The 26,396-nt window shown below is 41.8% G+C and overlaps 1 protein-coding gene and 1 non-coding gene across 2 annotated transcripts in view; both read left to right on the top strand.

Annotated features, from left to right (window-relative positions):
• Positions 1 to 26,396, top strand: part of Kiaa2012 (KIAA2012 ortholog) — a 107,180-nt gene that overhangs the window by 40,581 nt on the left and 40,203 nt on the right. Inside the window, exons 13-15 of the mRNA XM_071619293.1 lie at positions 1,549 to 1,663; positions 8,558 to 8,626; positions 17,408 to 17,484. Coding sequence (XP_071475394.1) covers positions 1,549 to 1,663; positions 8,558 to 8,626; positions 17,408 to 17,484 — 261 coding nt within the window. The remainder of the gene's footprint in view (positions 1 to 1,548; positions 1,664 to 8,557; positions 8,627 to 17,407; positions 17,485 to 26,396) is intronic.
• Positions 20,410 to 20,483, top strand: Trnaa-agc (transfer RNA alanine (anticodon AGC)). The gene has a single exon. It is a non-coding gene; the product is annotated as a tRNA-Ala (tRNA).

Genomic DNA, 26,396 nt, shown 5'->3' with positions numbered 1-26,396 from the left:
GTTTCTTTGGGGAGAATTGGTTTTTTTGGTCTGCTTTGGTTAAGTTTGAGAAGTATACTGAAAACAAAACTTTTCCCTCTTACCCAGAATCTGCTCAGTTTGTTCAAATCCATCTCCATCACCATCTCCATTCTTCCCTTCCCATCTCATCTCCCCCTACATTCCAGCTCACCCTTTTCTCATCTCTTTAAGGAGCCCATTTGGTCTCCATTCTTTTCTCTCCAAGCCTTTACCCAGATCATCCCCCAAATATCTACTATAGCTTTATCTATTCTAGGACTTTTTTTTCTGAATAAATCCTCATCTCATACAACTGCCTCCATGTAGCCTTGGCCCATTCCTCTCACTCTATCTCACTTCTGTGATGTCTGTATTTGTATTTGTCTGCATCTGTTTTCTGTTTAGCTCCCAAATATAGGAGTCCTATATATTCCTATATAGGGAACTCTTTTTCTTTATCGTATGTCCAAGAAATGCTTGTTGATTGACTGAATACTCCAGGTGCCATAAAGGAAAATTCTTTGGAGATCATGGTTTTTATTTTTTTAATTAAAAAAAATAAGTAAAGGAGGGAATATGATCTGTCTGATCTTTCTGAAACTTTCAGACTCTGTCAACAACTATTTGGAAATAAATTCTTAGGCAATTAGATCATGATCTCTTGCTTTCAGACAGCATCAAGAGATGAATATTACCTTCAGAAAAAAAAAAAAAAAAGATGTGAAGACTAGAGCTGGAATTTGACCCTCTTGGTCATGTTGGGATGTTGCAACACTTAGAAAATTCAAAGGCTTAAGAAAGAAAAAGTCAACTTGGACGGATATGAGTCAAAACATTGGATTTGCTTTCTGAATTGCTTACCCCTTGATTCAAATCCTTCATCCATTCTCCTGGTCACAGTGCCAGCAATAGACGTTTTCTCTCAGAAGTTCTTTTATTCAGAACTTTTTAATGCAAGAAGTTCAAGAATGTTTGTGCCAAGGATTCAGACTGGGATTTCAGGTCTGTGTAAACGTAAATTCCTGGTCTCTTCCAGAGTTCTAATTAGCATTTGCCCTGTCCTAAATAGATTTTTTTTTTTTTACTCCCAAAATGTTTCTTGTTTTATTTTGTTGTTGCTTTTGTTGTTGTTTGTCTATTTGTTTGTTGTCATTTAACTAGCATCCTTTCCCCTTGCAACTCTTCCCTGGTGTGTGGTTTCAACACATGTCCACAAATTCTTTGACATTTCTCAGCTTCTGGGGAGGGTCTCCTGCTGCATCATAACATAATGGAAGGGAAAGCAAGTGAGTGCCAGAGAGACAAGGGGATTGCCTCACTCAATAACAACCCACACTCACACTAATAGAGTCCTTCAAGAGTGAGAACTCACTCTTTTGCTTGGGTCCCATAAGACAGCAGAGCCCTCATGACCAAAACACTTCTTGAAGATCCTACCACCTCTCTTTTACGGATCAAATCTCAACATAAATCTTGGTGGGGGACAAACCATTGTGGAATCACAAAGGCCTTGCAGCTTTCTCCTTGCTTAGATTATTCCTTCTGGAGAAAGATAACCACTGTGTCTGCCAAGAGGCCACTCTAGCCATGTATGGCAAGCAGTCCACATGGCAAGGAACCGAAGCCTCCTGCCAACAGCAGAATGAAATTTTCAGCTCTGCAAGTGAGCTGCCTTGACAGGAGATTCTGCAGCCCCAGTTAAGTGTTCAGATGACTACATCCCTGGCTGGTGGTGTAACTGTGACCTCATGAGAGGCTAAGCCAGAATCCCACTCCTACACCACTCCCAGATTCCCACCAAAAAGATGAGATACAACACAGGTTTATTGCTCTTTGTCACCGGGGTTTAGGGTAATTTGCTTTATGGTAATAGACTAATATATTTGGTGTCATTTCCTGATGGTCTATGATTTGGTAAACAGAAAGACCAAGGGTCTGAGAATATCCCACCTATCTCTAAACAATGATTATTTGGGGACAAACATATGCTCAGTAGTTGACTTTCTGTTCTCCACTTTGTCATTTGTGATAAGTTGTGGGGTCCCCTTGGGAGGACCTACCATGTTGGTAGAATATTTGATAAAGTATGATTTTCCTTGAGAAGCCTGTCTCATAGCAGCTATTGTCTTAAAGGTGATGCTTAGAGATTCAGAGGAGAATTAGATGAGACCATGTGAGGAAGAAAAAAGAACTCTGGACTGAATGTCTAAAGTCTTAGGTTTTATTTCCAGTTCTACCACCTGTGGTTTCTGTGATCACAGGCAAATCACTTCTTTCCTTTGGACCTCAACTTTTTCATATGGAAACAGAGAAGTCGGTATTACATCCAATCCTCACAGCATATGTCCTATGGAATAAATGCCAGTGCCTCAGAAGGGAAGGGTTCTGGGGTCAAATCCATTTGGGAACCAGTGGACTAAAGTTAAACAGACTCCTTACAAAGGACTTCATAGAATCTCTCATCTGCTAATGTGAATCATGGTTTTTCAGATGGGGATATGCATCATTTCCCAAACTTATTTGACCACTGAATGCTTTTGTTTTCAGCAACGCATCATGTGAATCTAAATTGTTTTTGGAACATACTTTGGAAAATGCTAAACTGATGATTTCTAAGGTTCCCTTCCAGTTCTAATAGGGTATGTTTCTAAATATGCCCCTTCCCCAAGGAGACTCTCAGTGGGGGCAGTTCTGCTGTCTAAATCCTGAAGCAGGATCTCAGTCATTCACTAATTTATGATTGTTCTTATTCTATAAACATTAGTTCTGAATCACAGGGTCCACAATCCATCCACCTCTAGGTGGGAAGAAGTAGAGAAAGGTAGAGGAGGTCTATGTGGTAATAATTTACATTGTTCTTTTTGCCCAGTGTTTCTTAATAATGCAATAATGTTGGCAGATGTTACCAGTTCTACTGATTTTAGGTCAAATGTTTGAATAAATGAAAACATGGCTGATATGATCATTGGGCACCCAGCATTTCCTCCCAGTGGGCCTTTCTGTACAACAGATGCTAGAAGGCTAAAAACTACATTTCCCAGATAACCTTTGCAGCTAGGCAAATTACGTTCTGCCAATTAGATGTGCTTGCTTGAGATTTGGAGAGCAGAAGTGAGGCAAAGGTGTCCAAGTCTGGGGCTACTTAAGCTGGCGTTGAGCTCATGAAGACTGAGCATGACTAGAAGCAGTTGCTGCTACAGAGCTTTTTGGGTTTTGTTTTGTTTTTTCGGCGCTGGGGATTTAACCCAGGAGTGCTTCATCACTGAGCTACACCCGCAGTCCGATTGATTAATTGATTGACAGATTGAGAGAGAGAAAGACAAGGTCTCACTAAGTTGCTGAAAATCTCACTAAATTGTGGAATCTGGCTTTGAACTGGGATTCTCCTGTCTCAGTCTTCCAAGTCACTGGGATTCTAAGTTTGTGCCACCACACCAGGTTCTGCAGCAGCTTTTTGACCCAGTTTATTCCAAAAATATGTGGGTGGTTTCTGTTCTGCACTGAACCCTAACCAATAAGCTCTTCTTACAGAAATTATGGAAGATTCCCATCAGCCTCTGTATGGAGCTAAATTGGGTCAGTCACATGTACCATAGTGTTGAGTGATGGCAAAAAGGCCAGCTGTAACAGTGTGTTTGTCCCAGACTCTAGAAAGAAGCAGGGTTCTTTCCCCTGTCATAGAGAAACCAGGAAGGCCTCCAAAGCCCACATTGAAAGGTGTCCAAATAGCCACCAGCAGAGTAGCTAAAAAAAAAATTAGGGCTCTCCTTCCTTCCCTTTGACAAAAACCTTGTGATTCCTATAAACACAAAGACTCCTGACCTCATATTTAACTGAAAAGGTACCATCATCACCACTTAACTTTCAAAGAAGAAAAATGTCAAAAATAATAGTTTGTTCTGAATATACTAGAATTTCTTTTTTGAATAAAAAGTTTACTAAAAAGGATGAAGCATATTTGTCTTTATTTTTTGCAGAGGATATATTCTTTTTACAGAGCATATGAAGTTAGGAATTCTACCTCCCCTAGTTTTGTTCTGTTTTGGAGAACTCTAAAGTCAAGAGGGACCTTGGAGCTGGGCAAGATGGTGCACGCCTGTAATCTCAGCAACTCAGGAAGCTGAGGCAGGAGGATCATAAGGTGAAAGCCAGCCTCAGCAACACAGTGAGGCCCTAAGCAACTTAGTGAGACCCTGTATCAAAACAAAGAATTAAAAGGGCTGGGGGTGTGGCTCAGTGATAAATCTCCCCTGGGTTCAATGAGTAGTACCAAAAGAGAGAGAGAGAGACAGACAGACCTTGAGCTTCACTGTCATTAGCATTGATGCAAAGGAAGCATTTAATCAGACTTGCTCAGACACAAATAGATAAAAACAAAAAAGCAGAGCTGTTTGAATGAAGTGAGGATGGTCCTATGTCTCTCTTAACCTGTCCATAGTCTAGCTAAATCTTCCTCTCGTAAGGCGTTCTATGGAGGGGGTTGGGGAATGTCCGTGCAAGGTCTCTAGAGCTAGAAGGCCATGATCAAAAAACTCTCATTTTATGGATAAGAAAACTAAGGCTCAGAGAGGTGTGATTTGCTCAAAGTCATACAACTTATATATGGCAAATCTGGGGTTCTGTGCTTAGTTAGGTGAGAGGTCTTCCCACAACATCACACTGCCTCTAGTCCCTCCTGTCCATGCTTTGAGGCTTCCAGAACTAGCTAAAGTCTCACCTTCATAGTGACACCTGACCTGACCTCCCCAACCACATGGATTGTTATGAGCTTAGGTTCCATACAGTATGACTGTCTGAGCCTCTTACTAAGCACTCCCTCACTTTATCTTTTTCTTCTTTCCTCTTCTAGATTTAAAACTTAGGTTGGTAGACTCCCTTTCTTTACTTCTGAATATCCCAGAAATCAGCTGGTACTCACAGAGCATTGCCCATAAACATTGATAAAAACTGTTAAGTAGTAGAGACTTTAATTGTTCCCCAATACCCATTCTTCCATTATTCCATTTATTAATAGTATCTCTGTCCTTGAACTTTAACTGAACACATGGCTACCTAAAGATGATTTCTCAACATCCTTTGCAGATTTTCCATATATAAGTTGTAAAGTGATTACATTTTGACTAATGAGATGTGAATGGACGTAATATGTGCTACTTCCAGGTCATTTCCTTAAAAGAAAACCATTTGCTCTGCCCCTCCTCTTTCTGCTTAGTTTTGGTTGACTTGGGGAAATAGCTTTAACCATGGAGAAGAAAGTCATACTCAATGGGTTAATGAGGCAAAAATATATAAGGAGCCAGGGAGCCCAGGTAACTTCATAGAGCAAAACCATCCTGATCTGCCCATCTACTTCTGGGCTCTTATGCAAAAGAGAAGTAAATGTTTATTTTGGCAGGGGGGAGGAGGTCATCTTGTAACCGCAGATTACCTTGTACCTTAACATGATCTGCTGGTCTATGTCATGTTGATCTGTGAAAATCAAACTAGTTCATACCTACACTCCATCTTGTATTAAGTAAAATTCCAATATGAAATTATCACTGGGCCTAAAAGAAGAACGCCCATTACATATGTTTGACTCCTTTGATGTAATGTTCTGAACACCTACCATGTGCAAGGGATTCAAAAGGATGTTAATATTGAGAGTGAGGGGCTGGGATTGTGGCTCAGAGGAAGAGCGCTTGCCTCGCATGCGTGAGGCACTGGTTCGATCCTTAGCACCACATAAAAAAGTAAAATAAAGATACTGTGTCCACCTATAACAAAAAAAAATTTAAAAATATATATTGAGAGTGAACCTTCTCAGGCCCTATGCTACATTAGTCATCCCATTTTGTCATTTCAATAATCCTAAGAAGTATTTTAATTCACATATCATTGGTGAAGAAATTGGGACACAGGTAGATAAGTTACCTGGTAAGGGGAGAGCTGGAATTCCTTCCTAGGCCTGTCTGTGCTTTCCTTACTCAACTCCCCAGGACGCTGCACCAGTACTATGGCTAATGCCCTCAGAGACCTCACAATCTGTGCAAGAGAACAGATTCACAGGCAACTTTCTCTGCCACAAAGCAAAAGGAAATGCATCTATAGAGGAGGACTAAGCAACACAGTTCAGGGTTGCTCAAAGAAGGAGTGAATAACTCCAGCTTAGGAGACTGAGAACAGCTTTGACAAAGCAATCCTTATTTGCACTGACCTTTGAGAAATTAGTATAAGTAGAAAAACAGAGAAGGGGAAGGAACAACACAGCCCACTCAGAGACCCACATGAACAAAGATAAAAAGAGGCAGGGACATAGCAAACATGTGGGAAATGAGTAGTGGCCCAGTGTCAGTGGACCACAGAGGCGGGGAGCTGGCGCTGAAAGGCAGGCCAGGGCCAGACCAGGGAAGGCCTTGTGTGCCAGGCTAGGGCTGAAATTCTGCCATTTAGGCAACAAGGAATCACAGATGTTTGAGAAGGGATGTCATGCAACCCAACGTGTGTGCCAGCATGAAGGAACAGGAGAGGCAAAGAGTCTTGGCTACAGGAAAATCATCCATACAACTGCTGATAAAAGCCTGGACAGGGTTGGGATTGTAGCTCAGTGGCCAAGCGCCTGCCTCACATATGTGAAGCACTGGGTTCAATCCTCAGCACCACATAAAAATAAATAAACAAAATAAAGATGTTGCATCCATCTATAACTAAAAAATATTTTTTAAAAAGAGCCTGGTCAGAGGATGATGAAAATGAAGATCCCCAGGGACACTGCCTGGATGTGGGGATGTCAATCAGCATTTTGAAATCGGAGTAACCAGTGACAAGCCTGTTTGTGGAGTCTGCAAATTGGCTATAATTACCTTTATTCTGTTTTTACTTTTAGTTAAGAAATTATTTTGCGGGAGGCGATGTATATGTGGCTCCTGTATTGAAATTAAGATAAAACAACAATTAAGGCCCTGGAGCCCACATATCCCAGCAACAGCGCCCACAGGCCCACAGTTCCAGTCAGGGCCTCCTTTCAAGTCACAGGGCTCACAGCACACAAAAAATAGATCCAGTGGTATGTGCCCCTCAGCTTGTCAGTAATGCAGTGTGGCTGGTTTCTGGTTTATATGCTACAGGGAAAACAGTTGAGCTTTCTAACAGACAACCGTGGAAAATAAAGAGTTCTAAGGATAACCCCGGAGAGCAGATTTCATGGGAGCAATGAGGCAAAGGGTGCGGTGATGAATGGTGATGGAAAGTGTTGGGGTAACCCTCCTCTACCCTCTCATCCGACACACATGGAGTTTTCTCTTTCAGGACTGTTATAGCCCCTTTTTTCCTTTTCAACCACCGACCACTCAATTCTTGGAGGGAAAATTAACATTCATTATGCAATTTATCTCTCTCCTTTTAATCCAGAGTGTCTGTCTCCAAGGTCCCTACTCAATAATTAATGTTTGTTCTCATTTTCCATTCTCCAGAGCATCTATTCTTGAACTGTGGGGTCAACAATTAACACTAATTATGGCTTTTCCTCCCTCCACCGTGGGCTCTCAGAGTCCCAGGTTGCCGGCTCCGCCTCGGGGATGGGCGTGCATGTGCTCTGTTGGTGCAGCGCGCAGGCGCACAGGAGGCTGCCTTTCCCAGGCCTCCCAGCCGCTGAGCCAATCAATAAAGCCCAAACGTTCTTTTTTTGGCAAACTCCCTAATATATTTATTACCAGTAATGAGACAATGAAGCAAAAATAAATAAGATACTTGAAATAAATTGAGGTGGGTAATTAGCCTAAAAGATCTCTTTTCCAGATCAAATTTGCTAGGATTCTCTGACTTTTTCTTATTATCTCACATCTTTCTCTCTCTAGCTCACTTCTGGCCGCCCCCCTTACACACACACACTTTCCCTTTATAAACCATTCTTCCTTCATTTAGGATCCACTCATGGGGCCTCTTTGCTGTTACCTGTCCCTGAACTTTCTTTCTGTCATCCTTATTCTCTTCAGTCATTCAAACAGCATTGTTTTAATATATTTTCATTTTGACTGACAAGGACAGTTAGGAGAAGAATTCTCACCCCTGGTGGCTCTAACAGATCACAAAAGGATTCATCAAGAGCTGTGAAAAGCTTGTCTTGTTGGCTGAAGTCAGATGGGTTGGGATCCCTCCTCTCTGGCCTGGTCCAATTTGCCCCTTGTTTGGGCACAGCTGGAGACTGGGGCTCCTCACACTTGTGTCTCAGTCCTGTGGCTGCACATCTCTTCAAATCTGGGCACCTCCTCCAGCGTATGTCATACGTTCACTGTTTTATGTTCTTTCTGTTAGAAGTTCTCTCAGAATTTCAGCATCATGGGCCCAGGAGTGTTTCACCTTTAAACATCTTAGATTAAAAACAGTATTTTCCTCAACGTTTTAAAAAATCCTAGATCAACATTCTCTCCCTAGTGGCATCAACAGATTCTCAAAACTATCCAACTGATGCTTAGGCATCAAGGCATCTCCTTGTTTTTTTCCCCTATCTTGGGGTAAGGAAAAGGGACTTTCCTCGAGTTTTTCACACTCTTAGGTAAACTCCCTGATTGTTTTTCAGTCTATGAATCTGCCTATTCAAACATCAGCCATGAAGAGGAAGGATCCAGTATCCAGCAAGTCCTGCAAAGTAAGCTTTTCCCTAAAAGACTGTCTCTACTTGTCTGTCTCATTTGACTCGTGAACATATGATTTTCATACCTACACTTCCAGGAGCACATCGTGCCTCCCCTAATATACCAGTAAAAGGGGCTTTACTTCTTGGGAAGCCTGAGAAAAGTGGAGTCCTCATGAATTACTCGTGGACAGCCCAGTATGCTGTAATCTGAGTGTAAATATTAGAAAACACTAGAATTTGGCTCCAACCAAATTGCACTTAGCTGGTCCAAGAAGGGTAAATTGCAGGGCTGTCCTGTGGGTCCCACAGGCTGTACACTGTACAATTCCCACAATAATGAGGTGGACATTGCTCCCTGGAGTTGTGCACAGCTCAGCCTGCAGAACCACAAACTAGGAAGCTCTATGGAAAAGACCCTCCGACTTGCATTTTAAGTGGAAGACTGAGGCCAGCTCTGCCTCTTCCGATTCCTTTAAGTTTCATTTCCCCCATGGAAAGATATACAAAACTTCGTAGCTCATCTTCCACCCACAGACAGGGCTGTTGCTGCTGCTGCTGCTGCTTCAGACCAGGGGGAAATGATGATTAGGTAGACATTCTCTCCCTCTCCTAAAAATAGTCTTTGATTAACAGGGAAATGTGTGTGGTCTCTCTTGCTGCTTATTTAGGGGGCGGTGGGCGGGTGGGGGGGGGGGAGAGAAGCAGCTTGCAGGAGGGATCTGGCCTAGTAACAGGAAACAACAGATTGAGGGCTGGAGCCAGAGCTGGGTGGAGGCAATTGTTCTTGCCAGAGATTGCAAAAGTAGGAGAAAAGGCACAGACATATCCTTGCCAATCTCAAAATCTCTAAGCAGAGAAATACCTGCGAGTCTAGACCCTGCATTCCCTGCTTGCTATCTTCTCAAGCAGACACCCTGACCTCAGTAGGAGGAACTTCAGTGTTCATTTGCTCATTTTCACATTGGGCCAGAGCAACTCTTAAATAGCAGCCTTCTAGTAAGATGATGATGGTGGTGGTGGTGATAATGATGTTGATGATGATGGTGTTGATGATGATGGTGGCGATAGTATGGTGATCATGGTGAATGATGATGGTGCTGGTGGTAGTGATAGTTACCCTACTTAGCTCTGATATGCCAAACATTGAGGTTTTGTTTTTTTTTCTTTAAAGATTTTTTTAAAGATGGACTCAGTATCTTTATTTATTTTATTTATTTTTATGTGGTACTGAGGATCGAATCCAGTGCCTCGCATGTGTGAGGCAAGTGCTCTACCACCAAACTACAGCCCCAGCCCCTATCTTCACTTTTTATCTAGGATAATGTGGCTCAGAAAGGTTAACTGACTTGCCCAAAGTTATATGAAGTACACAGCTAGAATTGAATCCTGCATTTTTCTGATATGCCTGGTTACTAGTGGTATCAATATAAATAGGCACATTTCTGTCTGATAATATATGACTTCATAATGACTTCTGCAAACAAATGGCTTCTGTTGAACACCCATCTCCCCCTCCAATTCCCCTTACTCAGTATCAAATACCCTTTTGTGGGTCACTGAAAATGACTTTTTGCAAATTTATGGGGAAAAGAGAAGAAACTGAAAAAAAATAAAATAAAACTACGGGAGAACCAGTGTGGAGGCAAATTTTCAATCAAGATAGTCTGTTTTACAGGATAGTTCTTCAAACCAAAACATTCTTCCTAGTACAGCCAAAAAATGTTATAATTTCACTTATTTTTTATTAAAATGTCACCAAACAAGAGATTTTCTTTGGATTAAGAAGAATCCTCTTGGGCTGAGGGCATAGCTCAATGGTAAATAATTTGCCTTGTATGCATAAGGCCCTGGGTTCATACTTCTGAGAAGCTAATATATAGTCATTCACACTTTAGTGAAAATTTAATCAGTAGTCCTTTTGCAGCCCAGCTGAGATTAGATGTACTGAGGGACTAAAAGTTCTGATACAGGACAGAAACAGAGATGAGTTATTTGGAAGTAAGTGGAGTTTTAAGGGTTGAAACATTCCTGACAGGTGGAAGACCCCAGAGAGCTTGGATGAATAGAAGCACGTCAGTGTATGGAGAGGGGGACACTGGAAGGAGGAAGCACAGTAAGGGAAATGTAGGGTGTCAGAGACAAACTTACCCTTTTACAGCACGGCCCCATGGCCAGCTCTATATCCAAGAAAGGGAAAAGAAATTTATTCTTTCTCCTCTCTACTCCTAATAACTAAAAGATCATAAACTAACACAAATCTCTTGCTTCCAAACTTTAAAATATACTGTTCTCTGTGCTTGGGGCACAATCCTCATCTCTTCCTATCCAATGTATTTTTTTTAATTGTGGTACAATACACATAACCTAAAACTTCCCATCGGAACCATTTTTAAATGTACACAGTAGCACTGAGTTACAATCACATCTTTACCAGCCAATCTCAAGAACTCTTTTCATTTTGCAAAACTGAAGCTTTATACCCAATAAACAACTCCACCTTCTCCTGTTCCCTAACCCCCAGCAACCTGTACTACTTTCTGTTATCCTCAATTTTTACCCCGGGTCTTGGTTAACTCCTGTTAATCCTCAGTTCCCGATTTAGCTCTCAAGCTGAGAGGCAGGTTTTCTGCTTCCCTCAGCCCACCTTCCCACCCCCACCCCCACCCCCCCCTCCTCGCTCTCACCTTCCACCCCTCCAACCTGGTGACAGGCCCCTCCACATGCACACAGTGTAGCGATGCTTTCCCCATCACAGCATCTGTCTCACAGTATTGTTGACTTACTAGACTTTTCTCTTTATGAGACTGCAAGCCTTTTAAGGGCAGAGTGCTTTAGCATGCCCAGTACCCAGTGCAGTGCTAGTGGTGACACACCAATTGTTAATGTTTCCTAAGTATTTGCTGCTTGAAGGATTTCAGTTACTGGAGGAGTTAAACAGGGGTTTTTGTTTGGTTGTTTGTTTTGTGTTTTCACATTGACTTGGGAGTCTAATCGCCATGCAAAACATAGTCTCTGCTGGAAAATGCATTCCATCACTGCCCGTACATAAGCTCAGAGTGCCACTTTCAGAACTTAGAATATAAGAACTTTAGGGGCTGGAGATATAGCTCAGTTGGTAGAATGCTTACCTCGCATGCACAAGGCCCTGGGTTCAATCCCCAGCACTACAAAAAAATAAAAAAAAAAAAATAAGAACCTTATTTGTTCCCTCCATTTGCTCAATGACCTTAACAAAAATCCCTACATCTCTTTGTGTCTAACACAAAGGAGATGGATGTAACAGTAATATGAAAATACTTGATTTGTTTTTAAGGAGATGGATGTAACAGCAATATGAAAATACCTGATATCCTCTTGAACTAAGCTAAAAGAGCAATTCATGACATCTTTGCATTGGAATCACCTACATAGCTGTTGCAACTTTTTGTTTTCTTTTTGGTCATTTGGTTTTAATGAACATTTTTTTCAATAAAAGTGATAGTAGGCTGGGGCTGTAGTCAGTGGCAGAGCACTTGCCTGGCATGTATGAGGCACTGGGTTCAATCCTTGGCACCACATAAAAATAAACAAATAAAATAAAGTCATGCTGTCCCTCTACAATTACAAAAAAAATTTTTTTAAGTAATAGTATTCCATATATATTATATAGATGGTGAACTTTATGGGTATTTGTGAATGTGAAGGTTGGTATCAATTATTTGCAAATTATTTTAAAAGTGAGGGATACAGCCAGGTGCTGTGGTGCACACCTGTAATCCCAGCAACTTGGGAGGCTGAGGCAGGATGATTGTTAGTTCAAAGCCAACCTCAGTAATTTAGCAAGGCCTTAAGCAACTTAGTGAGACCCTGTCTCAAAATATAAAATAAAAATGACTAGAGATGTGGCTTGGTGGTTAAGCAACCCTGGATTCAATCCCTGGTACAAAAAAAAAAAAAAGGCTGGGAATGTAGCTCAGTGATAATGCACCCCCTTGGGTTCAATTCCCAGTATTATACACAGAAAAAAAAAGGTCAGGAACACATATAATTTGTATTTTACAGAGGCATTAAGTCAAATCATAAACACTACAAAGCTGGAAGAAGACCATGACTAAGCTAGTAGATGAGCCTGACAATACGCCAGCACCATGTCTCCGTAACGTGGTTTATAGTCATTATAACATCTGCAATAGCTCTTGTGCCATTATTTTACATAGAAGAGCCTTTATTCATTTATATTTAATATACATATATATAACCTACATATACACATACACATATACATTTGTAAAGGCCCTAAAAGACCAACTCTTGGGTCAGAGATGAAAGTAAGAAAAAGTGAAATGGTCTAACAATTTGATGATTCTCTGTCCAAAAAAAAAAAAAAAAAAAAGTTTCTATAAATCTCTCTAACCTTTTACTTATAGATTCACTAATAGTCTAAAGAACCCTCCCTCTTTTTTCACTCCAACTTCAGTTTTACTGTGGATATGATATATCAGGGATATTTACAATCTAAGGATTCTTAAAATTCTCAAGGTGTGTCCCTCCCAGGTAGCCAGGATCTGCTGTCATTCAGTATGTGAAATGCATGAGGGAGGAGGCCCAAGCAGTGAAGTATTTGGTAAAATGCATTTTCAAGCTGAAATGAATTTTAAAATTGTGTGTGTGCTTGCATGGTGTGTATCAGTTTTATTTCTCAACCTATAATAAAACTTAAAACATGATTTTTTTGTCAGAGTAATCAAAAAAATATAATTTTCATTAACCAGTCATCAAAAAATATTTCTTTTAATTTTTTTTAGTTGTAGTTGACACAATACCTTTATTTTATTTATATGTGGTGTTGAGAATCGAACTCAGGGCCTCGAGTGTGCCAGGTGAGCGCTCTACCGCTGAGTCACAACCCAAGCCCAATAAATATTTTTTAGAATACCTTTTTCCTGAACTGGGATTGAACCCAGGGCCTCACACATGTTAGGTAAGCACTCTAGCACTGAGCTACATCCCCAGCCCTATAAATATTATTTTCTGTTTTATCACATTTCAAATATTTGTGTTATCTTCTCATCAAAAACAGTCATTAAAAGCATGAAGTTTTTCTTTTTTTCTCTCTCTCTTTTTTTTAATGAGTTTTTTCTTAAGGCCTTTTTCCCTCTTAGTTTCTGTTGCTCTTGCTTTCTTCACACATTCCCCTGTGGCCTAAGGATTTTCCTCTATTCTCCATTCAATTCCTCATTTGAAAATTAATGTAAACACCAGCTGGGGATGTGGCTCAGTGGCTGAGTGCCCCTGGGTCCAATCTCTGGTACTGGAAAAAAAAATTAAATTAAAAAAAAAAAAAGTAAAGAAGAAGAAATAGAGACTACCCCTAGAAACTGAATTGGCTGGTCACTTTGTATGCAGATGTAGTTTCAGCTCTTTCTTGAATTCCCTTCCTCCACATGGTCGGTCTTCTATCACAAATATCCTAATCAATCCTGTGATGTATCCTGATTGGAGGGCTTCTCACGTAGTTGATATATTATTACAACACAATTCAAATTTAAATTCCATCATCTAACTTGGCTTCCATTTGGGGCTTGGTAAACTGCCATGCACCTTTGGACTTCCCCATTAAAAATAATTCATAAACTTTTGAGAGAAGCTGGTATTCCCAAAACGAAAGCCAGATCTTTGAGACTTAGCTAGTCTTTGTCTAAGAAAATATAAGTAAATAAAAGGACTGCTATTCCAAATTGGAGGAAAAATACAGCCCTCCTATTTGCTAGGCACTTCCACATTTAAATTCAGACTGACTCATATTTTCTAGATCCATCTACTCCCAGGGGTATATCTTTAGCCTGGAGACTTTCTCAGGTCTCCAGGAACTATTTGATATGCCTATCTCACCCTCCTCCTCATCTAGGAAGATTTAAAGGGAGACTGTGTAGCATAAACAGGGTCTTAAATCTTCTCCCAAGAATTTGATAATTACAATACCAAAAGGCCATCTTGGGTCTTGGTCTCCTTCATGAAACAGGCAGACTTAAAATTTATTATAATGCTACAAACGCTCTATAGGTCATAGGCATCTTGAGTCACCCCATATAAAATAAAGTATTTTTAGATATTCTTAAGGCCAGCAGGACCAGAATAAGTCTTCCTTTTATAGTTAAGTTTATACTGGGAAGAATTTTATTTTAATAATTTGGAATTTGCATTTGCATTTTCCATTTATGACCAAAACCACAAAACCATGAAGGTACCAGGGCTGGCACTTAAGCCTTCACCTACTGGTTTCTGTTGGGGCCAGAAGTCCACTATGAAGCTGTGAGAAGGCAGGGCGGTTTCTGAGATCTTTTTGGCTGTGGATATGTCCCAGGCAATGAGATACTACAAGTTATGGATTCCATGAGAGCATTCTAGTAATCAGAAAGCACTCATCCCTGAGAGATTGTATGGGTGGGAAAAGGCCCTAATCAGATTTAAAGAGGTTCCTGCCAACGCCTCTGACCACTACTGCCCTGGTAACCACAGAAAATATGGCCACCTCGGAGCCTGTAGGAAGGTCCATGTTCTTTGCCAAGCCCTGACATGTATCTAGGAAGGAGCCAGGTGGCCCTCCTAGCCTGATAAGGTGACTCTTTGTAGTTAGGTTTCTATTTTGACATAGATGAGGCCCATGAGGCCCGTACCAAAGGAAATAAATACCTTGAAACAATTGTCATAATTATGATTATGTTCCATTTCTCTTTAAACAACAACTTGGGAATGGAACACTGTCCACGGGGACTTAGAAGGAAATTTTAAGAGGCCATATTCTGTCTAGAATCTGATGCTCTTTCCTGCTTTTTAGGTTTTGAGTGTTAGCTGAAGGATCCCATGATCTGAAAAGGCAGAAGGGGTTTGGGATGAGACCCCCTCTAATAAGGGTCATCTCTGAGACGGCCTGGTTATCTGGCTAGGAATGCTATCTCCTCACTAAAAGCCTGTGGTTAGATTAATGCAAGCGTTTGAAAATCTGCTGGGGCCTGATGGTGGGCAGCCAGGGAAGGAATGTGTTTTCTGTTTATCTCTTTAGTGGCAGAAATGTTCATCACACAAAGACTGTGAGCTCCCAGGTTCAGGCATGCCTGGAAGTGGCGCAGTGTGTAGCCCGTGTATACACCAGCTCCTGGGCAAGGAGGAAGAATCAGACCTTGTGTTCACAGCCAGGTCCCTGGGTTGGTCAACGGGTTAGTCGGTTTCTCTGACTTGATCGCAGGGATAGATCTTTCCATATTGTTCCAAGAGGCAGTTTTACCACCCCCATTGCTTTATCTCCCAGGAATGCAGTTGGAGTGGTGTCTCCTCCTTGACAGCTGGGACCTCAGTAAATTACCAGGGTCTTGACCCAAGAGATGAGAAGTCCTAAGTGATTTTTCAGTCTCCTATCTAAAAATGTGTTTACATTTCTTGAACTCTGGCTGACTGATTCATTCTCCTGGTGTTGCAAGAACTTCCCTTATGCGTTAGAATTTATAAGTTTCGTTTCTGAGAGACCCAAGGTTCTTTCCAAGCCACAGTGAAGTGAACCTCATCGCAACACAATTCGGCTGGGCCGGATTTGTCCAGAGGATGGATCACCGCCAGGCAGCTGTGATGTGGCAAGCTCCAAGCCAGGCGAACAGGAGGCAGGGATGTGGAGGGAGTAGCACAAGACGTTAAGTCAGGACATCTGGGTTCTGGTTCCTGGTCTTGTGCTATTCTGAGATATGGCCTTGAGCCAATCTCATAAAACCACTCTCTAGGCCTCAGTTTCCCCGCAACCTGACTTAAAATGAGAAATGTTTAAAGTCTCTGCAGAAGCCATTTTCAAATAAGACAGAAGGGAATGGCTGAGGGGGGAAAAAAAAACCGGAAGATCAACCCACAGGGGACCTTTTTTCAGGTCAAAAAGACAAAAATACAGAGTCATGGATGGTCACAGGCTCGTAAAAGAGCTACTTATGAACCAAGAATGGAGAGAACTTTTTGTTGGACACTGATCCCTTAGAGGAGACTAGAATCCTTATGAGTAGAGCCATGTGCTTAGCTAAATCTTTTCCTCAAATAAACATTCCTTTATAAACATTACAGTTACTTTCTTAGGGAGAGAAAAAGAAAAAATAAATTCTACCCTGAAGCATCATGGAGTCTTAGAGTCAGGCAGTCTTGGACTGAAGCCCTCACTAGTTGTTGGCATTCCATATCATCATAGAGGAGAATCCTGGGGATTACACACAACACCATGTGGTTCCTGCCTCTAGACGGTCTTCATCATGTCCATTAGTCTCCTCCCACCAGCCCCACCTCAGCCTTGACCTTCCTTTGTTCCTTGTTCCCACCTCTCCTGTTGCTGGTCCACATTTTGAAGGGAAACGGAAGTCTCTCATCTCTCTATCTGGGAGTTTGCAGAAGCATTTTCCTACTTTAGCAAAGGGTAATCATACAAAATTTATATTCCACAGCATCAGCAGGTTTTTTCCATCAATATTTCCTTTTTAATTTCAGTGTTATTTGAATTTTAATAGCACGAAGAATTTACTTTTGTTCTTCTAAAGAGCAACCAAAACAAGAAAAAAATCCAAATTTGAATACAAGGTCTTAACACCATGTATAGTGTGATGTTTAGTCTGTGCCTGTAAAAGTCACAGGTGTTATTTGGTGGATAAATCTGAATTCCATAGGTGTATATGTGTTTATAATTTTACATACCTATGAAGTAGGGATGCATGTGTGTGGTTCATATAAAAATTCATGAGACCTAGATATGACAACCTTGATTCTTTTTCTCTCCGATTTTCAACATAGCAAACACTGAATCTGGAACCAATCTTCGCATGAATCTTTATGAAATTTCACCTTTGACCCAAACAACAGAGAAGCAGGTACAGTATTGACTCTGAATGAGCATGATACTCGGGATTAAGACTCTTGGGTTCTTATTCCAGCTTGCTGAGTGACCCTAGGTGAGATTCTTTACCTCTCTGAGCCTCTTTTGCCTACTCACTAAAATGAAGCACATAAACCATCACATCACAGAGGTTACTATACTCAGACTTGGAATGTCTTAACTGAGCTTGGACTATTGTCTGGATCTTCATGTATATCAATAGGCTGAGAAGGCTTTTCCCTGACTTGTTCAAAGTCAGAGAAGGAACAAGGAAACACCAAAAAGCTACCCTCTATTGAGGCAAAAGGCACACATTTTCATCCCTAATGGGGGGAAAATTATCAGTCATGGAAAAAATTGCGATGATCATGAAGAAAGAAGAAAACATTTCCTCTATTAATAGATACTAGGAATATCTATTAGTGTTTCAAGGTCATATGTGCAGAAATATTTACAAGTCTGCTTCTTCTTTGGAAGCTCTGAAGCTGGGACCACCTTCAGATTCCCGCTAGAGAGTCAACTCAGAGCAATTCCTAGAGCTGAATCCAAGTCTCAAAGAACCTGAGGCAGAAGCAGCGCAAAGCCCAGGGCACTCAGGTCTCTCCCTGCTGTGTGACAGTCTCTGGGGCCATGATCTCTTATTTCTCCCATATCTCCAACTTCCTGCCACAGTCTGGCTCCCCTCCTCCCTCACCTGTTAAAAATAACAATAGAAATGGGTGTTTCCCCAGTGCCCATGCAGGCTTCTGAGGTGGGCCTGAGCTCACTGTTGGAACCCAGGCTTGGGTCAGGCCTCTGCTGAGGTAAACACAGCTGGGCCGCCCCTCCCTGCTACAGAACCAACCATGAAGGTTTTTTGTTTTTTGTTTTTTTAAATGCCTATTTTGAAGACACCCCTTATAAGGAATCTAGAGGCTTTAAAAAAAAATAAGAGAACCTGTGACTAAGGAAAATATAATATGGTATATTTTGGTAATTCCACAACTCCAAAGGCCATGCAGATGCCTCCTCCACACTTCAAATTCATGCAGCCCCATGACTGCATTTTAACATCACTGGGAATGAAAGAGAACCTCAGTCATGTAATATTAAGTCCTAGGCTCAATCATGAACTTTGCTGTTAGAAAGAAGAGCACCAGGCCCTGGGTCTTAAAATTGAATCCTGGTTCCTCCTGCATAGCTGTGACAGGCTTTACTATGAGAACTTACTAAGAGAACTTCATGGACCTCCTTTGTGAAAAGAGGGGGTAGTTCCCTCCAGAACCAGTTGGTTCCTTATAAAGTCTCAGTGGTCTTTATTTCTTTAGAAAAAAGCCTGAATAAGAAACCCTTTGAGGAAAAGTCTAGGGGGCCCCACCAGTCCCCAAACCCAGAGAAAATAGGGAGAAGGTTAGGCCTCTCACAGCCCCTAATTCTCAAAGCTAATGGCCCTTTATTGGATTAATCACTGACTTCCATGTTAACCACTTCCTCAACCCACTCCACATAAATGACTAATTTCATGTTTACTATAAAGCATCTGGAAAGGATTTAGAAACAAATTTCTGCACAGCAGATTTCAGTTACTTACCTTGATGGGCCACTGGCAAACAGGGTGGATTCCTTCCACTGTGGCCTTTCCCACTCTGAAGCAGGCGAGGATATCACACAAAATTGATTGTAATCAGCATCAGCCGTTCCTGCCCTTGGTTTTTTTTTTTTTTTTTTTTTTGTTTGTTTGTTTGTTTTTTGTTTTGTTTTGTTTTTGTTTTTGGGGGTTTTTTTTCCATTAATTCCCCCACTAACTCAACCCCCCTCCCTTGGGATCTGGCCCCAAAGGGAGCCACATAAAATATTTTTTTTTTAAATCACAGTGCCTGCTGAGGTGTGGGGGTGGGGCGGGCTATCCCTAAAGGTGGGATATTTTGGTACCACGACGATCTGTGGGTGGGAGAGTCAGGGAGACTGTGCTTAGCAGCCTGGGTTGAGTGGAGTTTCCAGGTTTGGGAAGTTGCCTCTGGTGCCCCCTACTGGTGGGATTGAGCACCCCACGCCCTGGCCGGAGCAGAACGGGTTAGGATCCTGCCTCCAGTAGCCTGCAGAACACTCCGAAAGGATAGCAAAAGGTGAGAAGAACCCCTGAGGCACCCCTTCTACGTCTGACCAGAAGATCAGGAGGATCAGGGCCTCGGCGGTAAATCCTTCAGTAGAAATGAAAGCAGCAACTGCCACGAGCAACTTCTAGGAGTTGGAAGAGGGGGTTAAGTTGTGGGAAAGAGGGGGAAGAAAACTACAAGGGGAAATGTGGAGATGAAAAGAGCATTGAAAAAAGAAAAAGGAGACAAGCAGACATGTTTCAACTCCAAGCTCCCATTTCCTCTTTCAAATGAACTGCCTCCCCACTGTGAACAGAATCAAGTATTTATGAAGGCATTTTTTGCATATTAATAGCTGCATATGGATGGAGCCTTGCCAGTTCTGAAGTCCTAAAGGTACGGTGCCCTTTTTTTAATGCAGGTCCTCCCAACTCCTCACCGAATTTGGTGTTCTTCAGATTTATTTCCCTTTCTGCCTTGTGGCTCCTCCTCAGGCCCTGCATTTCATTAAGGGAAATTAGTTCCTAGGATACCTTCAGAGACCAAGCGCTGCTCTTCCCTCTGTGGGTAGCTGACATCAATCGCCAGAGAGCTTTTCCTCCTCCCCAGGGCCTCTCTGTGGAGGCTGCAGGTTGGGTGAGATGACCAGCACCTAAAAAGAGTATTAAAATTCCTGAAAGAATCATTAACATATCTCTGCAGTGGTAGAAAGTAAAACTAGAAAAAGTAAAATAGTTTCATTGACTTTAACATTACTGTCCATACTCAATAAAGATTAAAATCAACATTGAGAACCAGTCCAAAGAATAAGCAAAAGACATAAGCAATTAACATTAAAAAATGATGGTGGGGTGTGGCTCAGTGGTAGAATGCTTGCCTAGCATGCACAAGGCCCTGGGTTCAAACCCCAGCATCACCATTAAAAAAAAAAAAAAAAAAAAAAAAAGATGGTAATAGAAAACAAATATGGAAAAAATATTCATCCTAATAGCAATAATTTTTCTGAGCAGCAAATTAAATGCATATTGAGGCAAATTCCATATTGAGATTTCTGCCACCTCCCACTTTTTTAAACGATTGCACCCAGAGCTGCCAAGGTGTTGGTAAAACTGGTACACCTACAAACTTATGCTGTATTATAATTTGGTTGGATTCATTTGTAAAGCAATGGCAGTATGACTCATGAACTATGAAAAGGTATTCATACCCATTGACTCAGTATATCTGACTTCTAGAAATTTATATGAAGGAAATAATTCAGCAGGGGGAAAAAATGAGTAAACATGTCCATTGCAGCATTTCCTTAATAGAGAAAAAATTATAAACAGCCTAGAAGTCTATCAGAGAATTGATTATTATGATGGCATAGGGGTTTAATTCATGCACTTTTTTTATTCATGCTAGAAACTGTGACTTAATACTAATGATTCAACACAGGGTTTCTTAACCTCAACATCATTGACATTTTGGACCAGATGGGGAGATATTCTGTGCCTTGTAGGCTATTGAGTGACATCCCTGGCCTCTACTCATTAGATGTCAGTAGCACACCTGCCCAGTTGTGACAACCAAATGTTTCCAGATCTTGCTAAATGTCCCCAGGGGAGCAAAATCGCCTATCTCAGTTGAGAACCACTGATTTAATATTTTGAAAGTACAATTATAATTGAAACTACTGTTTGTTTTGTTTTAAACTATCTATAAGGAAAAGACTTGCAAATGATACAATAAAAAAGTACAATCAGGCTAACTTGAAATTGGGGTGTGCTGAGGTTTTTTTGCTTTTATTTTGTTTTCCTGGGATTTTTTTTTTCAATTTTTTTAATTCTCCCTATAAAAGGGAAAGATGGATCATGAGAAGAGCTGATTTTATCCAAGGGTAGCTTAAAATATCTAGAAGTCACAATATACAACAAGAATACAGCAAACTAAGCAGGGCTCAACACCATAGCATCATCATTTTCTTCAACTACTATTGGTTTAAGTATTTAACCTTAGCTAGGTTTTTATTAGTCTATTGAATAGAGCCACCAGAATTCACCTTTCAAAGACCTCAACCCTTTTTCAACATTTTATTCCTCTGACTGTAAGGCTCAGGGAGACAATGAATTTGCGCCTCCCTCCCGCCCCCCCCCCACTCCCCCCCAGCTCTCAGAAAACTCTGGGTCTCAAGTATGAAACTCTTGTCCATCCAGTCAGCTTGGGACAAAGGCAGGGGTGCTGAGCCCAGTGGTTTAAAGAACTGACAGAGCAAAGAGGTTGTCAGCAAAGAGTAAAGAGCAAACTCAGCCTCTAATTAGATTTCCCAAGAATCCTTGCATCACTTTGTCTAAAATAAGAAAAAGAGTATCTCCCCTGGCCTCACCTAATGGATTTTCTCTCTTTGTTCCAACTATCTCCAATATTGGGAGAGCAAACAGCCTTTCTCACATGCTTTATCTTGGGTTTGGCTTTTGTTGCTTTGTGGAGATTAGACACAATTTAGTAGTGTCCTAAAGATTCTGTTCAATTTGATCCTATGTGTCCTAAATTTGCTCTTTTGGGATTTCAGAGAGTGACCTGTAATTCTAGCATGCTAGGATTGGGGATGAATAAACCTGTGTACCCCATCTGTTTCCTCGGGGAGTTCACAGATGTTTTTCATATTTCTTGTCAGCTGCCTTCTTTCAAGACAATAAACCCACACATACACCTGTGGACCCACTATGTTTTGTACAAAGGTTTTAAAGTAGCCTTTTGTCTCAGTGGTCTTTCAAAGCAATACCATACCCTTTATTCTGGTTAACATTTTGGAAAACTGTTACCTAAAAGAACAAACAACGTGGGTTGGGGCTGTAGCTCAGTGGCAGAACATTTACCTAGCATGTGTGAGGCACTGGGTTCAATCCTCAGCACCACATAAAAATAAACAAACAAAGGCATTCTGTCCATTTACAACGACAACATTTTTTTTAAAAAAAAAAAAGAACAAGCTACAGGACTTGAAAGACTTTTTTTTTTTAATCTTGCCTAATTTACCTTTGTATCCCTGTGTTTAGCACAGTTACTGGCACATGGATACCACTTTTTTAAAAAAAATCAATAAATAGGGCTGGGGTTATAGCTCAGCAGTAGAGCACTCGCCTAGCTTGTGCAAGGCCCTGGGTTGGATCCTTAGCACTATAGAAAAATAAATAAATAAAATAAAGGTATTGTGTCCATCTACAACTAAAAAATAAATATTAAAAAAATCAACAAATAAAATTCTTCAGTGACATGAAAGATTTCATATCATAGGAAGCCTATCATCTATAGAAATACATAATTCATAGAAAAAAAGACCATAATTCTATAATCCCAGCTACTCTGGAAGCTGAGGCAAGAGGATTGCAAGTTCTCAAGGTCAACCTGAGCAATTTAGTGAGATCCTATCTCAACATAAAAAAATATAAAGGGCTGGGGATGTAGAGCACCCCTGGGTTCGATCCCCAGTACTAAGAAGAAGGAAGGGGAAGAAGGAATAAGGAAGGAAGGGTGAGCCAAGAATCCTGGAAGGAGGCATCAGAGCTTTTACTTGTTTTATCTTCTCTGATAATGACAATGAAATTCAGCTGACATTTCTCTCACAATTCACACAACCTCCAGTGCCTCCTGCTGTTGGTTGCCATTTGGTACTTGGTATTTTGGTATTTTGCTTTGGATCATGTGCAGACTTGGAGATGTCAGCAGACATCCTTCTTGGAGATCCCTGTGAAGCTGATGAGTAGGATCACTGACGACTAGAATTAACTTTCTGTACTTCCCATGGGGAGAAATGCAAGGAACTCTACACTTGCTTTATTTCTAAAGTCAGCTCTGTTTCCCTTAGGTCCTCACTCTCATGCTCATGCTCTCTCTCCCCACCTCCCTCCATGAGTTTATAAATATCTTTGGTTATAGAACTTGATTCAAAAGCCCCCTCCCCCCCCTTTTTTTTTTCTTTTTTGGTACCAGGGATTGAACTCATGGGCACTGACCCCTTAGCCATATCCCCAGCCCTCTTTTGTATTTTATTTAGAGACAGGGTCTTACTGAGTTGCTTAGCGCCTCACCAAGTTGCTGAGGCTGGCATTGAATTCTGAGATCCTCCTGTCTCAGTACCTTAAGAGAGGTTTCGGTTTGGTTTGGTTTGGTTCCAGGGATTGAACCCTGGGGCACTTAACCACTGAGCCACATCCCCAACCATTTTTATTGCTTAGGGGCTCGCTAAATTGCTAAGACTGTCTCAAACTTGCAATCCTCCTGCTCAGTCTCCTGAGCTGCTGGGATTAGAGGTATGCACCACCATGCAGAGTAAGAGGGTCTTTCTGAATGGTAATAACAGCCAGTGCTTTTTAGGTTTGTGTGCAGGGTGTAAGATTATCTCTCTTAATCCTTATGACAGCCCTATGGTAGGCACAGTAACTATTCCCATTTTACTCATGAGGAAATAGATGTCAGGATCAAAAGGGTGTCATTCACAATGACCTGCACTTACAAAGAGGCCTAGAGGTAAGAGGCCCATAAAGCTACATCCAGATTCCACTTTTCTTCACTGGCTGTGAAGAAGTTATATACCCTCTCTGAGGCTTACTTTCCTCATGCGTACAGGAGAATCATATTTCCCTCATGGGGTCATGACAAGGACAAGATGAAACAACATATGGGATGGGATTAGCACAACGCTAGGCACTCTGCAGCCCCCAGTAAATTATAATAACGATTATTATTTTAGTCTCCTGCCTTGAAAGCCATGAGACAGAGGACTTGGAGCTTGTATACAATCTAAGTGTTCAGACGTGTAAAAGGAGAAGTTGAAAAGCAAGAATAATTGAAAGGAAGACTGAGCCAACCGTCTCTCCTACCCCCGGCTCCTAACACCCCGTCCTCCTGAGCATCCTCTGTACTGTCTAGAGGGTTGACCTTGTTTCACTGCTCCAAAATGTTGCCTATTAGAGATTCCTTGGGTTTTTTCCATCTCGTGAATTTTTTTTAAAAAAAAACTTGTTTTCCACTTCTACCTGAGGTAGCAGGGCTGCAGGCCTGGGGGAGGAGGGAAGGAGGGGAGGCAGGGAATCCATGGGGCCTCTTGTCCAGCAGGGCCTCTACCCCACGGCACATAGCCTCTGAGGAAAACTGGGAGGTCAGATGACAGGAGGACCCAGAGGAGAGCAAAGGACATTTTTCTTTTTCTTCTTCCAGCCCTCTGCTGTCCCAGCATTCCCAGGGCTTGCCCAGTCCAGCTAAATTATGAATTAGATAAAGTTTTATGAGATCTGGGATTCAAAGCACCATGGGTAACTTTTTTTTTTTTATCCCCTAGTGAAAAGTGACTGGTTTAAAATAACTTTTTTGGAATCAATGTACAAGTGGAATTTCCCTGTCTGTTGGTTGTCAGATTGGAAAAGTCATAGCAGACTCAACAGAACAGGGAAGTCACACAGTGTGAGATTTGAATTCGGGGTCGGAAGGAGCTGGGGAGTTGTTCCCACTTCCCGCCCTCCACCCCACCTCCCACCTCTGCTCTAAGATGGGATATGTCATCGACCCAGTGTGGTGAAGCCCCAGCTGGAGCACAGTTGGACACCCCCTCTCAGAAAATGCTGGCTTCTGCCTCCCTAGGGGCAAAGCAGATCATTCTTTTGGCTCAAAATTTTTCTCCTGCAGCTCCTGCTAAGCCAGATAAACAATGATTCTGTTGTGTCAACAAAGCACTTAATTAAATTGAGGACAATATAAATTAGAAGTCACAGATAAAGATTTACTTCCAAATAAACTAGAATGAAAGTGTCCTGTGTTTCACTATTCTAAATCTCCTTCAAGAGAACAATGAGATGAACCCTGTTTTCTGGGTAGGGAAACTGAGGCACCGAAAATCCAGTGACTTAGCAAATGAGTCCTTCATAAAGGCTAGGATAGGAGATTGCTATATTTCTCTTCTACATTAATGCTTGCTAGCTTTTGGGCTAAATTTTACTAAATACTCCGGAGAATGTAAAAAAATCTCCTTTTATTGAGTTGAATGGATTGAGACAAAATTCCTGACAGGAGAGGAACCAAAAGCTTTTTTCTAGCTAAAAACCAAACTTTGTCTCCACCCTGTCTGCTGGTGGAACTATCCTGAAACTTATCTACTTGGCCTATCTTGTCAGCACCAAATTGCCTTTAGAACATACAAAGTGGACCACGACCTCAGGTGGCCAAGATGAGCAGGATGGACCCAGGGAACTGGCACAGGACCGCTGAGCACATTTGTGGTGAATGAAAGCAGGCCTAGTGTGAGATCTTTCTGCTCCCTGGAAAGAAGCAGTGCAGGCAGGCTGGGTTGTTGAGTTGAGATCCTGGGTGTCCCATGGGGCCTTCTGTACACCAGAGAGTCCCTCCTCCTCCAAGCCAGGGAAACTAGACAGAGGCAAGGTCTCAGGTAGAGGCCTCACGGGTGGCTGGGGTGGTCAGCCTTGCTGCAGGATAGGTCCCCTGTAAGTTCACCTGAGGTTGACAGTGTACAAAGACCCTCTCAGATCCTCTCTTCAGGCAGCCCAGTCCCAGGGAACCAACAGATTCCATACAGTGCACAGTCTTATCCATGTCCTCATTTCTACTTAAGGTCCCCAGGCTGCCATGGGAAGAAGTAACAGAGCCCAAGATGGAAACTAGCCAGGCCCTTCATCCAGTAGCTCCTGGCAAGAGTTGCCCCTTCCAGGCTTTGGTCTGGGGTGGTTTGTGGGGGGAGGGTTTCCGAAATCGCAGCCCTCCTTCTCCCCCACCCCCAGTGACTAAATCTCTCAGATCTCTCTTTCCCCACCAGGACTCAGGGAAGTGAAGGAACAAACTC

Source organism: Marmota flaviventris, chromosome 11 (assembly GCF_047511675.1).
Source record: "Marmota flaviventris isolate mMarFla1 chromosome 11, mMarFla1.hap1, whole genome shotgun sequence".
Taxonomy (NCBI): domain Eukaryota; kingdom Metazoa; phylum Chordata; class Mammalia; order Rodentia; family Sciuridae; genus Marmota; species Marmota flaviventris.
Note: the sequence above shows the minus strand (reverse complement) of the source record. Positions and strands in the feature narration are given on the sequence as shown.